The sequence below is a fragment of the Bos javanicus genome, chromosome 5 (assembly GCF_032452875.1).
Source record: "Bos javanicus breed banteng chromosome 5, ARS-OSU_banteng_1.0, whole genome shotgun sequence".
In the NCBI taxonomy this organism is placed as follows: domain Eukaryota; kingdom Metazoa; phylum Chordata; class Mammalia; order Artiodactyla; family Bovidae; genus Bos; species Bos javanicus.
This window is the reverse complement of record NC_083872.1, coordinates 113,746,259-113,762,983: the sequence shown is the minus strand read 5'-3', so window position 1 is coordinate 113,762,983 and position 16,725 is coordinate 113,746,259. Positions and strand designations below refer to the sequence as shown.

Genomic DNA, 16,725 nt, shown 5'->3' with positions numbered 1-16,725 from the left:
GTGGGGGGGGGTGGGGTGGGGGCGGGGCAAGATTGCTTCTGGCTCCCCGGGTCTGTTAGGACAAGTCTGTGCAGTTGAGTCCCCAGGGGAAGGAGACTCTGGAGACAAGTGATCAGGTCCAAAAATAAAACTGGTAACTGCGGTGATGCAAAGCAAGCCCCGAGCTCCCCCACCTCAGCCTGTACTGTGGGCCTTCCCAGCCTCCCTGGATCAGATGAGGAAGCTTGCAGGGGCTGAGGAGTTGACCCCAGGTTGGTCTGGCCCCTCGGCCAGCGCTCATACCCCACGTCTCAGTGCTTCAGGATGCTGTTGCCTTCTCCCTGGGTTCGAGCCCAGAGTGGGAGACTAAAGAGAGCTTTACGATGCTCCATCCTAAAACTGCCCTGCAGGCACACACGCTCACGCACTCCTCCCTGGGACCTGGTCCGGCTCCACCCTCCCCTCTGCCCCAGCCTGCCCTGCCTTCTCCACTTTCCTGCTTGTCTTCCCATCTTTCTGTAGTAGGGTTCTTCTGGGGTCTTTCTCTCTCTCTTCTTTAAAGTATTTATTTGTTTATTTGGCTGCATCAGGTCTTAGTCGGGGCATGCAGGTCTTTGATCTTCGTTGCGGTATGCAGGATCTTTAGCTGCAGCGTGTGGGATCTTGTTCCCTGATCAGGGATTGAACCTGGGCCCCCCTGCATTGGGGGCATGGAGTTTTAGCCACTGGACCACCAGGGAAGTCCTCTGGGGTCTCTCTTAACCTCCAGGCCCTGGCACATGCAGTTCCCTCAACCCAATAGATGTTCCTTAAACACCTACTGAATTCTTGCCTGGAGCTAGGCACTGGGCTTCCCTGGTTGCTCAGAAGGTAAAGAATCTGCCTGCAATGTGGGAGACCCAGGTTCAATCCCTGGGCTGGGAAGATCCCCTGGAGAAGGGAATGGCAACCCACTCCAGTCTTCTTGCTTGGAGAATCCCATGGACAGAGGAGCCTGGCGGGCTGCAGTCCATGGAGTCACAAAGAGCTGGACACGAATGAGCGGCAAACACTTTCACTTTTCTTTCAGGCACTGTTCCCACTTTATAGATGAGGAAACTGAACATCAGAGAGCTGTAGCAACTTGCCCAAAGCCAGACAGCTGGCACATGGTGCCGCTGAGTTCAAGCGCCCAGAAGTAGCTTCAGAGCCTGTGATCGCAACCTCTTTGCTCAGTTGCCTTGGATGGCAGGCTGAATAATGGGTCCCCCTAAAATGTCCACTTCTGAATCCCTGGAATCCATGAATACTAACATGGCAAAGACTTTGCGCTTGTGATTAAGGATTTTCAAATGGTGAGATTATCCTGGATTATTACACTCACCAGTGTCTTTATAAGAGAGATGCAGAAGGAGCTTACAGACAGAAGGCGGAAGGCAATGTGATGATGGAGGGAGAGACAGAGATTTAGCGATGTTACCTTCTTGGCTTCAAAGATGGATGTAGGCACTGTGAGCCAAGGAATGCAGCCCTAGAAGCTGGAAAGGGCAATAAAATAGATTCTCTTCAAAGCCTCTGAAAGGGGCATGGCCCTGTGGACGCCTTGGTTTCAGCCTACTGAAGACGATTTTGGATTTCTGGATTCCAGGAGTATAAGAGGAGAAGTATACACTGCTTTGAGCCACCAAATTTTGGGCAATTGGTTATGGCAACTGTAGGAGTCAGATGCCCTTTTCCTCCCGGAAGAGCTGGTTCAGCCTCCCAAGCCCCCAGTCAGGTGCTCACGCCTGCTCTGTGTTACCTGTGATGACTCCTCACGGCTTTGATCCTGGAGGTTGCTGCAGCCACAGCCTCTCTGCTCACCCCAGCCTGAGCTTCTCCTCTCACTCCCAGCACTGACCTTGCCAGGGTGGTATCATCCTCCAGTTGCCCAAGGACAGGCCCCAGCTCTAGGGCATGGCAGAGGAGGAAACTGAGGCTCATAGAGGGTCAGTGAATATCCGAGGTCACACAGCTGGCAAGGGGCAAAGCCAGATTTGAATTTGGGCCTGTCTGATAACAGAACTGGTGCTCCCAACAACTCTTCTCCTGGTGGACACTCAGTAAATGTCCCTGAATAAGTGACAAGGCAGGCAGACAGCGGAACTCCAGGGAAAACACATTACGGGAAGAGCTATGAGATTCTGAGCAAACTAAGGAAGGCTTCCTGGAAGAGGTGCCCTTGAAGGATGAGGGTGCTCCAGGCAGAGAATATCATGAGCAAAGTCTGAAGACGGAAGGAGTGAGATAGCAGGAAGGGTGAAGCGTTGAGAGGAGCCTGGAGAAACGATGCCAGGCCCAGGTTGTGAAGGGCCTTGGGTATCAGGCTGAAGCCTGAGGAGCCCACAGAGATTGGGGAACAGGAGGGCAAAATCCCCCACACTGTTCTTTAGGTGACTTTGTTCGACTGAGTGCCTTTGGGGAGGGTGGCCTGTTCCATTTGGAGGCTGCTGAGATGGGTAAAAGCTTTGGGGTTGTGACTGAGACCAAGGAGATACAGATTGGGACAGGGAACCAGACTCGAGAGCCACTCTGTGGCGGGGTGAGGGGGTCAGTGAGACCTGGTGACCTACTGGTTGATTGATGTCCATACGCTCATCCAGTGGACAGAGGCTGGTGTCAGTGAACAGAACCAGTGACAGTGCAACTGTGAGTCGCTCAGTCGTGTCTGACTCTGGGCGACCCCATGGACTGTAGCCCGCCAGGCTCCTCTGTCCATGGAATTCTCCAAGCAAGAGTACTGGAGTGGGTTGCCGTTTCCTTCTTCAGGGGATCTTCCTGACCCAGGGATCGAACCCAGGTCTCTTGCATCGCAGGCAGAACAAGAGTAGAGCAGCAATGCGGGGAGAAATCCAGGTGGCCACCAGGGGGGAGGTGTTCCAAAGGCAGCCGCCACAAAGGGTCAGGAGACAGGTTGAGGCTGAAGACAGATGATGGGGAGAAACGGGGAAGGCTGGGGTGGCCACAGCGGCAGGAGGAATGAAGCAATCCGAGAAGGTGTGCTAAGATGGTGACCAGGGCACCCATGATGAAGGACTCACAAGAAACTGACTCTTCTCCTCCTCGCCTGCTGCCCCTGGATGCCAACCCAGCACTCATCTGGGTCCCTGCGGAATGGGACCTTTCCTGGTGGGCTCCACTTTGGGGAAACTTGATAGCAAATTCCAAGCCAATAAGAGCAAATAAATGAGGGGTGATTACTGACAATAGGAGAGGGTACGCCACAGGGTGCCTCCAAACAGCATCTCCTCCAGTACGTTTTAAGTGCTCTATAGGTCATTAACTACTTGACAGAGACCGCCTGACACTTAAAGCAAAGGACTCTGCACCTCTGCCAGGGAAAAATCAATCAGAAATGAAGACAGAGCATCACTGGCGTTAAGATGCACAGGGTGGGCAGACGGAGTTCGATTTACACATAATTTTAAGGTCCTCTCCATTGTGTGAAGTGAGGTCATGGGTATGTGAGGCCATTTATAAATCCCAAACTGAAATTTGGAAATATTTAACCTCCCCTTGCCTTTTTGGGGGGTTGTTGTTAATGAAATATTTCAAAGATGGAAAAGTACTGAGACAGGCTTAATCTAAAGCCCACCACTTGATTCTGTCAAGTAAAACTATACAGCTATGACTGAAGCTTTTAAATGTTACTTGTTTTTAAAAATGTTTTATTTGTTTGTTTCTCCTTCCTGCCTTTTCACATTCTATCTTCCAGCCCCACCACTTCAGGGAGACCTGAAGGCTGACCACCCACCCCTGTCTAAGATATCACTCCTTCCTCTGAAATCCAAGAGTAATTACTGCCTCTTTAATTAACTTGGCGATTAATCACCACCTGCTTGGGAAACAGCTTTTATTGTCCTTGTCCGTCTTGCATGTGGGATGCGGGTGGGGATGGGGGTGGGAACCAAGCAGGCAGGAGAAGGGGAGGCAGGCTGGGCTCTCCTCAGGGTCCTAGGCTGAGCAGGGTCTGCTGGAAGGAAAGGCTTGATATTTAGGGGATCAGTTCCCTCCTGGCCAGAGATAAGCCCCAAAAGAGCAGTGGGTAGCTAGGAAGGTAATCTACCCTGGGCAGCCTCAGAGTCCCTACTCTTGCTGTTCCCGTCTGACCAGAATGGTCCTTCCTCACTGGGCCTTGCAGGTTGAATTGTGTCCCCTCAAAAAATAGGTTTGAAACCCTAACCGCCAGTACCTGTGACTGTAACCTGATTTGGAAATAGGTTCTTTGCGGATGTGATGACGTTAGGATAAGGTCATGCTGGATCAGAGTAGGCCCTGAATCCAATGGCTGGCATCTGTACAAGAAAGCCATATGAAGACAGAGACTCAGGGAGAACTCTCTGTGCCGCCAAGCTGGCTCCTCTGCAAACCTGAACCTGGCTGCTGAGGGTCTCAGCCTTTATCAGGTCGATTAACCCTCCCCCACCCTGGTGGCTCAGTGGTAAAGAATCTGCCTGTCAATGCAGGAGACACAGGAGATGCGGGTTCAATCCCTGGGTCGGGAAGATCCCCTGGAGGAGGGAATGGCAACCCACTCCAGTATTCTTGCCTGAGAAATCCCATGGACAGTGGAGCCTAGTGGGCTACAGTCAGTGGGGTCACAGAGTCAGACACGACTGAGCACACACGTGTGGTAATTCTAACTCTAGCACACCCAACTCAAGGAGCAGCTCCTACATCCTCCATTGTCAGAGGAAGCCCTCTCCCCACCCCATATCAGAGACCACCCCACAATCAAAATGACTCTCTTGGGAAACAGGGTGTTCCCAAGAATTCCCTCCTCCCAGAACAGCATGCATGCTCAAGTCAGTTTGCTTTATGAGAACCCCTGTGCACCCCTCCCCAAGAAAATCCTCCTACATGGCCCCAAACCCTCAGAAGTGGGCAAGGTACCTGCAAGGTACCCCTGGTTTGAGCAGAGTGCTTTTTACTTCCCCTGTGATTAGAGGGGAGGGGTGGTCAGGGAGGGAGAGGGGACAGCAGGTAACCAGGATTTTAACATGAAGGCAGAGCTGTCTCATTCATACTGCCAAGCACAGCAGCACTGTATAATCTGTTCACAGAAACAATTCATCTTCTAACTCATCTTCGGCTCTAACCCAACACTCTCTTTTGACAGATGGGAAACTGAGGCCTGGACACTTCACAGGGGTTCACTGCATAGGGATCTGAAGTCCACAGATGTAAGCACATCCCAAGTGACAGCGTTTCTCAGCGCCTCAGTCTCCCCATTCTGGTGGTTTAGTTGCTAAGTCATGTCCCACTCTTGCAACCCCATGGACTGTAGTCTGCCAAGTTCCTCTGTCCGTGGGATCCTCCAAGCAAGAATACTGGAAAGCGTTGTCATTTTTTTCTCCAGGGGATCTTCTTGAACCAGGGATCGAACCCTGATCTCCTGCCTTGCAGGCAGATTCTTTACCAACTGAGCTACAAGGGAAGCCCGAGCTAGGGGCTAGCAGAGGATGGTTTCGATCCATCGACCTCTGGGTTATGGGCCCAAGCATGCTTCCACTGCGCCATGCCGCTCTACCTCCCACTCTAGAAGAATATTAATACCCTCTTCTAGGGATGTTCCCAGCCTTAAAAATAGCTCTAGAAACCTATATGTACATTTCCCATGAATTCAATCAACAAACACGTTTTGAGCACCTCCGAGTACCAGGTCCTGGGGATACAGTGGGAGCATCACAAAGCCGGTGTCCTGACTTCAAGGTGCTACCGATTTGGTCAGTTCAGTCGCTCAGTCGAGTCCGACTCTTTGCGACCCCATGGACTGCAGCATGCCAGGCCTCCCTGTCCATCGCCAACTCCCGGAGCTTGCTCAAACTCATGTCCATCGAGTCGGTGATGCCATCCAACCACCTCATCCTCTGTCGTCCCCTTCTCCTCCTGCCTTCAATCTTTCCCAGCAGCAAGATCTTTTCCAGTGAGTCAGTTCGTCGCATCAAGTGGCCTATTTGGTAGAAAAGGACAAAGAAGAGCATTACCTTCGAGGTAGTTAAGTGTTAACGACAGAGTGTACAGAAGCAGTGAGGAAAAGGCTACAGATCTCAGGAAGACCCAAAAGAGTAGTGGCGGCTACAGGGGAAAACAAGTCAAAGAATGGATCCTGTAATCCTCTACTCTTCTTCGCCTTAACCAATCAGGCGTCAGCATCGCCGGGCCGGCAGACCAATCAGAAGCCGGAACAGGAGCTCTAGTCGCCGATAGAGGCTTCCCCGGGGAGTGTGGCCAGAGCCCGGGTGCCCCGCCCCACCCCTTCAGGCCCCGCCCAGACCCCGCCCAAGGCCCGCCCCGCCGCGGCCAGCAGCTCCTGCCCCGGAGTCCCCTGGCCAGCGGACGGCTGCTGGGGCCGAGTATTGTCTTAAACGCCGAAAAAAAGAAGAAAGGCGGGAGGGTGGGGAACTGCCAAGTGACCGGGAGAGGATTTATAACATGTTCTTTCACCGTCGACAATATTGCACAATGTATGAAAGAGACGGTATCGCCTGGACAGGAGCGTGAGGGCGCGGGCAAGGTAAGCCGCCCCCGGCCGGCTGGTCTGGGCGTGGAGGGCACCAGGAGGAGATCCGGGCGCACCTCCTACGCTGAGCTGCTGTCTTTCGCGGGGGTCTGCGTGCCGGTCCGCTCTCTGGAGGGTCTGGTGCGCCTTGAGCAGTGTGGACGCGGCCCCAAGAGCTGCGGTGTCTCCGAGGCGGGGTGGACGCGGCCCCCTGAGCTGAGACGTATCCAGTGACCTGGGGGGACTGCTGAAGCGGTGTAGACGAGCGCAGGGGAGCCGGCTGAGGCGCCCCGCACCCCGAAATCCTGAGGTCGTAGAGACTGATCCCTAGGACTGGGGTTGACGGTCCTCCTAACTCGTGGCGAGTGAGACTGGAGACTCGGGCTATGACTGAGCCAGCGACCCGGGGGCAGGTGAGGCCGTGTGGACACGCGCCGCGGAAGCACGAGCAGGTGTAGACGCGGGCGGGTGGCAGACGCAGAAAGTTCGCCAGAGCGTGTGGCGCCGGTGGCGCGGAGGGAGGGTCCGCGCGTTTGGGGACCCCCCGCCCCACCCCCGCTCCACCTCCATCACCGCCGTGGGTCTCAGCTGCTTCCCCTGGCCGGAGGCACCCTCGGGGGAACCCTGGACCCCTGCGTCAGGAGTGACTGAACTGAACCCTAGAGGAAAACCAGAAATTGATTTCGAACCTCTAGGGCACACTTGCTCTGTCTCCCCTGGAGCTTGGGGCATCTGCATATCACCTAGGAGGAATCTGAGGGGCAGAGACCATCCTGGTGTCCAGACAGGCGCTAGTTATCCGCTGAGGGGACACAAACCCGTCTGGTCCAAGCCCGGAGCCCTGCTCCTTCTCTCCTTCCACTTCTGCCTCAGGAAGGAGAAAGGGTGCCTGGCTGCTGGTGCTGGGGTGCAGAGGAAACCTGGGGGTGGGGTGTAGGGAGGCCCTGGATCTGCCTCCCACTGCCTCTTGGGGGCTCCGGGTGACCCCATAGGTTCAGGCAAGGGAATGAATGGAGGAAGGAAGGCAGTGGTGAGAGGCAGAGTATTGGGCAGGTGATGTGATTGCTCACCTGCCTTGACCCCAGGGGAGCGCTGTCTGGCGCAGATCAAGTGGGGCAGGGTATCCATGTGACACTCCTCTAGAGGAGAAGGAAGACACCCAACCTCAGTCTCTGCCACCAGGGAAGAGTAGAAGGGGGCCCAGAGGCTGGAGGAGGTGCCGGTCGGTCCAGGGTTGTTCTTGGGGGTAGCTCTGTCTCATCTCCCACTACTCTCTGTGCCTTTCCCCCTGCCATTCTGACTCCTACACCCTCCTAGTCTCTGTGATTCCGCCTACCACAGGTCCTTTGCACATGTTGTTTACTTTTTTTTTTTTTTTGATCAACAACTAGTCATTAAACATCTACTATGTCCCAAGCACAGGCAACTCAGTGGCGAACAGGACAGACCTCTGACCTCTTGGGGACTTCCAGACTAGTGCAGGGAAACAGATGGTGAACAAGAATCAGGAAAGGAATGGGGACAGGAGGCAATCTAGAGTGGCCATCAGGAAAGGCTCCTCTGCAGAGGTGACAGTGAGTCAAAGGGTTAATGCCTCATCATCAGTCACCTCCTCCAAGAAGCCTTCCTTGATCTCCCCTGACTCGACACTTCCCCTATGATCCGCTCTCATAGCCTGGGAACCCCTCCCTCCAGGGACATTTTTATGGCATTACTGGGTTAATGTTTGACTCCTCCCATCGGTTGTAAGTGCCAGGAGGGCAGGACCTGAGTCTCAGGGTGTTTGTAGGCAAATCGAATAAAGAATGAGTAGAATTTTCCCAGAAAAACAGGAGCTGCTTAGCCAGATCAGGCACCCAGATGGCAGAAATTTTTCTTTCCCCTTCCCTGGCCTGGGTCCTGGGCTCCACACCCCATTTGCTGTCCACAGAAACAAATGGAAAGAAACCAGCAGGCTCAGTGAAGAAGAGGGCAGGGAGAGGCCTGGCACGGATGGCCCGCTGAAGTGCCAAGGCTGGCCCTCGGGAAGCGAAGGGACTCTGGGGTGGGGCGGGGGGGAGGCCTGGGGACAGGTGAGTGTCTTTTTCTCTGAGCTCAGACCAGCCTACGCCTCATTTTTGTGTCCCAGCTCTGGGAGGCTTGGTTTCCTTCAAATCCCACTCTGGAGAAGGCGGGGGTCAGCAGGGTTCCCCGGAAGGCCGGGTTACAGGGACACATTACCTGCCCTCCTCCCTCACATCTTGGACAGACAGGACCCAGAGTCAGGCCTCTGGGCCACAGATAGCAACCCAGGTAATCTGCGGTTCAGTTAAACTCCGGGCTGGAAAGGAGGAATCAGGCTGAGAGGGCCAACTCTTACTTTTATTTTTAATAGTTTCTGTCCTCAGTGAATTTCTCCCTCCCGGGCTCCGTCAGACCTGTGCGCCTGGCAGCTTTCCCGTGGAGATTACCGCTCTCACAGACGCCTGACAAAGCTTTCAGCACCCCCACCCCCACCCTCCCCACTTCAGGGGACTGAGTGGCCTCCACGCACAGCTAGACAGTGTCTGCATGTTTTACTGAGGCTCCGGCAGGGATGGAATGAAAACGGGCTCCCCACCCACCCCCCAGCTCTCCTGACTGGAGTCACTTTAAAAAATTAATTTGCAGTGATTTAATCCCTTCTGTTCTATGGGGATCACCACCATCTTAAAGATGTATTTAAATCAGATCACTGTTCCCCATTAACCCTTCACTGCCTCCCCCACCCAGCAGGAAGAGCACTGGATTTGGAGTCACTGGTTCACTGCCAAGTTCTGCTAATGAGTGGGCTGTGTGACCTTGGGCAAATTACTTAACCTCTCTGTGCCTCCACTGGCTCCTCTGGAAACTGAGGTTAATGATAATCCTTCCCTCACAGGGCGTTGCGAGGATTAAGTTAGATAACGTTCAGGGAAGAGCCATGCAGTGCCAGGCCTGTGTTTTCCGTTCCCCCAGTACTAGCTGTCCCTCTAATGAGCTTGGTGACCTTGGGCGGGCCACTCAGCTGCTCCTGGCCTTCGATTTCTGCATCTGAAAAGCTCAGGGGTTGCCCTAGGAGAGGATGCCACTGAGCCCCCCACCTCCAGCCCTGAACCCCCACTCAACTCCTCCTGCCTTCTGCCAGACGCCCCCCAACCCCCAGCCCTCACCACCCCGTTCCTCGATATCCAGGCTCTCAGTTCTAATTGGAGAGGGTCCCCCTCCCCAGCTGCCTCTCCTGGCTCCCTGTGAACTCGCAGAGCTGGGACCCCAGGGGCCTGCAGTTCTTGGCTCTTTTTCAGGAGCAATTAGCCACAAGCCTTGAAGGTGGCCTCAGTGGGCGTGTGGCCAGGCCACTGGAAGCCGGGACTCTGCTCCATCTGTGGCCTGCAGGGCTCCCCCAGGCGCTGGGGTCCCCATTGCCAGTGGCGGGGAGGCAGAGTCCTCGGCAAAGCCATTTCCATTTCTGCACTTTATGACTCCTTGAAGCCCCGAGTCTGAGTGTAAATTAGTTCTACCCTGTGCTTTTGTTGGCAACTGTCTGTTCCTTGGAAGCGAGGGGCTTTGTCAGGAAGAACAAAGCTGTTTGGTGTTTTTCTGATTTGGGAGAAGCGAGCTCCTGGGGGAGGGCTCGTTGCTTCTCAGTGTCAGGCAAAAGTCCTTGGTTCTCAGACTCCTCGGTTTTGTTTGGGGTTTTTAACTCCTATGGCTTCAGAGTCACATATGTTTGTGTGTGTGTGTTGGCTGAGGGATTTTTTTCCCTCCTTTTTGGCTTGCAGAGTGTATTCCGTGGAAGCTAATTCCAGGGACTGAACTTTTCAAATCACTGCTTCAACAGCTTTTAGAAATCTGGACCTAGTTACGCCTGTCATCCATGTGTAAAGATTTAGAAAAAAAATTCCAAACCCGAGGGTGGGCACTTGCTGGAGACCTGAGGTCAGAGCCAAAATGTCGAACGCCTCTTGGGACGGGAGGGGGCTGGAGGGGAACGCGGTCTGCTCGGTGCCAGACATCTGGATATTTCGAAAACATCTGGGTGGCTGGATTTTTCAGGTTTCTGCCTGACATTTAATATCACAAACACTGAGGCTGCCTCCAGTCCCCATGTCCCCCGTGCACCCCCCACCGCCTCCCAAACACACACCCAGCCCCTTCCCTCCCCTTCCTGACGGTAAGAAACATCCATTCTTTCCAATTCCCCAGCGTTTCCCCCCTACCGGAAATCTGATGGGCTTATGACATCATGGCTGGCTGCTGAGCGATGAAGTGGATGCCACAAAGAAATCCGACATATCAGATGGATTCTGTAATCAGTTTCCCTCCGGCTGTAGTAACAGGCGCAAAGTCAGGAGGATCTGAGCTTTGTTTAAAAAACAAAAAATAGAACTAAGACTTAACCTGTATTCAATACATTTTTTTTTTTTTCAAAAGCGAACAGACCTTTTGGACATCATCCTATTTGAATAGAAATGCTGGTTTTTATGGAATGAAAGTGGCTAATAAACCAGACCTGAAACTGCCTGGGAACGCACGTTCCATCTCTGTTGAGTTTTTGTGTGTCCTTATTCACTAATAAAGGAGGAACTGGAGACGTTTTCTCTCTCTTCGTTATTCAAATGGGATAGCTTTTTTATTTTTTTGGAAGCCAATAAAATTCACTGGGTAAATTGCTGGTTTATGTTTTTCCAGGAATCCATTTTTATGGAGTGACCTTGGACCTGACCCGGTCTGCAAACATTGTATTTCCCTCTGCTGGTTTTTCTGGCTGTGAAACTGTTAAGTGGATGCAGTTAAGCCTGCTTTTCAGCCTCCTCTCTGCAGGGAAGGGCTGGGACCTGGTGGGCCAGGTCGGTTCGCGGGATGAAGAACCACTTTGAAAGGATAAAGCAGGGGAAGAGACAGTAAAGGGGGCTGTGACATGAGCCCCAGAGCAGCCTGGCAGGGGGAGCCCACCGTCCTCCCCACCCCCCCGAGGGGGAGCGAGGGACCTCAGAAATAGCTCCTGACTGAGGCAGCTCGCCCGAATGCAGGCTCTGGTTAGAGGAAGCTCAGGCTTCCGGGAGCTGTGCCTGCCAGGCCCCTAGAGTGGGCACGTGGGTCTCACGGACCAGGGCGGGAGTCTCAGCTCCTCCGTGGACAAGCTGTGGGGCCCTTGACCTTGCAGCCCTGTGAGTGGGCATAAGGACCCCACCTTGCCTGCTGGGAAGGAGCGTGATGCTGGACGCTGCCCATGATGCCCGGCCGCTTCTCAGAGCTGGGAGAGGCTGGGGGAGATTCTGGAGTCGAGTCCACTCTGCCGGCCACGACCTGCGTGATGACCTTGATCTGTGTGATGTTCTCTGTGCCTTGGTTTCCTCGTCTGTCAAACCACCATAATAGCAGGACAGACCTCATGCCTGGGGCAGCTGAAAGAACCAACGTAGCACGTGCTCACCAAGCCTTCTCTCTCACAGGAGTTGTACCCTGAGCCCAGCAGGCAGGGTGCTGGCTAGGACTGGGGCCTGGGATGGGGAGGGGTGTGTCAGGCTGAGCACAGGTAGAGGACAATCAAGAACTGAATACAGCCCCGCTCTCGGCACAGAATTCTCCAAGGCTCCCCACTGCCCAAAGGGAACAAAGTTCCTCCCTTCTCTGGGCCACAGGTCCCTCACACTTGGGCCTCCTGTGCTGTTCCCTTCCCTTGTTTGCTGTCCTCTCAGCTGAAGCACGCTGTCTTCTCTGGACTCAGTACTAAAGGGTAGGTCACGTTTTCCAGCCCCTTCCATCACTTTATTCTGCGTACTTTGTCTGGATGAATTCATTTGATCCTCACACCAACCCATGCAGGGTTATCATTCCAGTTTTAGAGGCAAAGACGGAAGCTTCAGGGGTTAAGTTAAGCCCCAGGGGTTGGGCTCCTGCATCATTCACTGAACCCCCACCCTGCTGGCTCCACTGGGCCTTCCTCCTCCTGTTTTCCACCTCATCCCGAAAGCCAGAACACCTGCCTTCTCAGGATGCCTGTCCCACCTCCCCCTGCCGAGACTCTCAAGGTGTACCACCTTGGCCAAGAGATCCCAGCTCACCCTCCAGCCTTGTCATCCGATGAACGCTGGGGGGCCCCGTGTGCCCTGGGGTCCTTGTCCGCCTCTCCTACAGGCCAGGAGCTGGGCTGTGGCCAGTCTCAGGTCCCTCTTGAGGCCCTCACTGTGTGTAAGATGTAGGGACTCCTACAGCAGCTTCCCACACCCAGCCTGACTTCTCTCCCCAACTCCAGGCCCGTCTGGCCGACGCCTTTTCCCGCTACATCTCCATGTGGATGGCCAGGGTTCAGCTTCACTCAGCAGGTCACAAACCGAGCTCTTGAAATTCATGCCCACCACCTTCCCCGTCTCAGGTAATGGCACCCTCATTTTCTACTCACTTCCCCAGGCCAAAAACCTTGGGATTGTCTTTCACGCTGCTCTTTTTCATAATCTCGAGCTCTCTCCGCCCCACCCCCACTCTCATTCACCATCAGCAAATACCATTGGTTGTATTTTCAAAATATCCCAGCAGTTCGACCCCTTTTCCACCTGCACTGCCCACCCACGTGAGGGCAGCAGCCTCCGCGCGGCTCTCCTGCTTCCCCCTCCGTCCCCGGAATCCATTCCCCATGAAGCAGCCGGAGTGATCCTGTTAGAACTTAGACCCTGCCCTCCTCTGCCCAGAACCCAGCACTGGCTCCCAGCTCACTGAGGGTCAAAGCAGAGTCCTGCCCCGGGGCCCCTGCTTGGTCCCTTGCTGACCTCAGCTCCTGCCACCCCTCATCTCGCTCACTGTTGTTGTCAGTCACTCAGTCGTGTCTGACTCTTTGCGACCCCCTGGATGCAGAACACCAGGCTTCCCTGTCCTTCACCATCTCCTGGAGTTTGCTCAAAATCATGTCCATTGAGTTGGTGATGCTATCCAGCCATCTCATCCTCTGTCGTCCCCTTTCTCCTCCTGCCTTCAATCTTTCCCAGCATCAGGGTCTTTTCCAATGAGTCGGCTCTTCACATGAGGTGACCAAAGTATTGGAGTTTCAGCTTCAGCATCAGTCCTTCCAACGAATATTCAGGACTGATTTCCTTTAGGATGGACTGGTTTGATCTCCTTGCAGTCCAGGGGACTCTCAAGAGTCTTCTCCAGCACCACAGTTCGAAAGCATCAATCCTTCGGGACTCAGCCTTCTTGTTGGTCCAGCTTTCACATCTGTACATCTGTACATGACTACTGATCTCCTTGCTGTTCTTCCACGTGTATTCCCGCCTTAGGACCTCTGCACTTGCTGTCCCTTCTCCCCAGTATCTACTTTTGGTTCTTAACACCACGCCCTCTCTTCCTTCAGAGATCTGATCCAATGTCCCCTTCTCAGAAAGAATCTCCCTGACGACCCTCCCCCATCCTCTGCCCACTCTCTTGTCCTTTCCCCACTCTGTTGCTTCTCTGTTCTCACTTGCCCTGATGTCACACGTGTGTGTATCTGTCACTAGGACGTGACCTGTACAGGGCAGAGCCCCCTGCCCCATCTTCTCACTGCCCTTTCCCTGATTTTGTTAAACATCTGTTGAATGAAAAGCCAGATGGGTGGATTCCATGCCGGGACAGCAAATATTGAACGCCTGGTCTGTACCGAGTGCTGTGCTTGGTGTTGTGTGATGCACGTGAACAAGACCTCCTGGCCCACTCACAGAGCCCTAGTCTGCAGGCAGAGCACCAAGCACGAAATCACAGGTGGAAGGGGATGGCGTCCGGGAACGAGCTCAGAGGGGGAACTGGTCCAGCTGGTCGGAGGGAGCTTCCCGAAGGAGGGTCAACCTGGAACATGAAGAGGATCTGGGCAGGGAGGAGGGCCAGGTGGATACGTGGGCAGCGTGCTCCAAAGGCTAAAGATGGGCCTGCTGGGCAGGTGACCGCTGATTAAAAGTCAGTAGGCCTAGGTGGGTAAGAGAGAAGGGCAGGTTTTCCAGGTTGGGGTTACCAGGTGGGGAAAGGCTCCAAGGTGGCCGTGTGTGTGGGCAGCGTGGCTGGTGGGGGTGGACTGGGGAAAGTCTTCAGTGCTGCCTTGAGAGGTGTTAGGAGGAGCAGCGGAGCCTGGGCTGGAACCTTGGCTCTCCCCCTCCAACGGTATGATCCTGGACGCATCACTTCCCCTTCCTTCAGCTCAGCTTTCCCATCAGTGGACTCTGTGCCTTTTCTGCCACATGTCCAGCCTCACAGAGACGGTGACTTAAGCCTGGAAGGAGGGATCTGGAGTAGAGAGGAGAATGCCTGGAAGAGCATGATGAGCAGGGGGAACAGAATGTGCAAAGACATGGAGCCCTGGCTCCCAGGTGTGTTTGTCCAGTTGCTCCCAGGCAGGGAAGATGATGAGGGGGCAGGCCGGCTCTCCCCAAGGGGGACAGCAGTACCCGGTTCTGCAGCTGAGGGGCCACCCAGCTTTGGCCTCACCCTTGGCTCACAGTCCTGAGACAGGTCTAGGAAGCTGGAGAAGCCAAGGTTCAGAGCAGGGAGGTGACTGACAGTCACACGACCACAGAGCTAGTGAATGGCAGACAGAGGACTTGAATCCAGACCCACCTGGCCCTTCACCCTGCTGTCCCTTTCCAAGACTGAGTCACATCCTGTGGGTGGGCCAGGTCTGGGGGATCCAGGCCACACAGGTGAGAGCCTACTCATGCCAGGCTCCAAGCCTGAGTCCCACACCCCCATGGTGGGGCTGCCCTGCTCAAGGCCACTTCCTCTTTTGGGGAAGGTGCCTCAGGCCTTGGGAAACCCTCTGAGCCTCTCCCCTTGGCTGACGCTTCTCTGAAGACTCTGGAAGCTCCCAGAATGTTCCAGGATTATTGACTCCCTGGAGCCTCCCAACCATCCCTCTCACAGAGGTTGCTGTTGTTTAGTCACTAAGTCATGTCTGATTCTTTTGATCCTATTGACTGTAGCCCACCAGGCTCCTCTGTCCATGGGATTTCCCAGGAAAGAATACTGGAATGGGTTGCCGTTTCCTTCTCCAGGGTATCTTCCCATCCCAGGGATCGAACCCACATCTCTTGCATCTTCTGCATTGGCAGGCGGATTCTTCACCACTGAGCGACCTGGGAAGTCCATCCCCATTTTACAGCTCAGGAAACTGAGGCTTGGAGAAGCAAGTTACCCAAGGGAGGCACACTGGTTAATTGGGGATGTCCAGCTGCATTCATTCTCTGAACGCTGCTTTGGGTTCATGAGGGCTTGGCTCCCTGTACAGCTGAGAGGTGGTGCTGGGGGAATTTCAGGGAGCTAATTACAGCCTACACGAAGAACTTTCTTCCAGACGTGCACAAGATGGAATCTTTGCAGGAGTTTCAACAACTTCTGCAAGTGGAGGGAGGGGAGATTAAAGTCAAAAAGGGCTGTTAGATTGAGCAGTCCAAGTTTGTTTGACCTTTCCAAGCCTCAGTTTCCTTATCTGTGAAATGAGAATACTAATTCCTAGCTGTAAGAGGCATTCCTTGTCAAAGAGCCAACAGAAGGTGCCCCCTAAGTGCCACTACCCCGCTCCTGGGGCTCCCAAGCTTCCCTATAACAGCCAAGCTTGGAGCGTAAAGTGGGAAAGGGGCTCCTCCAACAGCCCTGACTCTGGGGAGCAGCCCTCTAGACCCTACCGCCTCCCAGACATGGGGAGCTGGTGGGTGGCTCAGGCTGGGGTCCCCAGACATCCGCCTACTGGTTGCATCTGTCAGTGGGGCCATGGGTTACCTTGAGTAATGGGGAGGCCCCACAGTGCCTTGTTTTGGCTCCACAGCACAGCTTGTGGGAATCTTAGTTCCCCAACCAAGGATTGAACCTGGGCCCCTGCAGTGAAAGCTGAGTCTTAACCAATGGACCTCCAGGGATTCCCCCCAACAATGACTTTTTGAAAAGCACAGCTTTGTGAGCAGGTGCCGGCCTCTTGCCACCAGACTCGGGCCTCCAGGAGGCAGAGCTCACGTTTCACCTGTGTAATAACCTCACCGCGTCCCACCCAGGCCAAGTCCCGAGCCTCCCTGCCCTCCAGAGCTTCCTGGCCCCCTGGTTAGGAAATGGCTCAGTGCCAGGAGCCAGACAGCGGGGCAACTCTCACTCCAATGGGCTCTATCTCGGTGCTCCAGCCAGTTGGCATGTATAGAGCACCTCCTCTGTGCTACAAACTGTCCTGACCTTGGCTCAAATAATTCTTGAGGTGGGCCGGCCTGAGATCTCATGTT

The 16,725-nt window shown here is 54.4% G+C and overlaps 1 protein-coding gene across 2 annotated transcripts in view; it reads left to right on the top strand.

The window, feature by feature from the left end:
• The first annotated feature begins 6,052 nt into the window (after positions 1-6,052).
• TCF20 (transcription factor 20) overlaps positions 6,053-16,725 on the top strand; it is a 193,703-nt gene continuing 183,030 nt past the window's right edge. Inside the window, exon 1 of one of the 2 annotated variants that reach the window (XM_061418716.1) lies at positions 6,053-6,514. In XM_061418716.1, coding sequence (XP_061274700.1) covers positions 6,467-6,514 — 48 coding nt within the window. In that variant the 5' untranslated portion in view covers positions 6,053-6,466. The remainder of the gene's footprint in view (positions 6,515-16,725) is intronic. The other variant, XM_061418717.1, reaches the window with a different exon arrangement.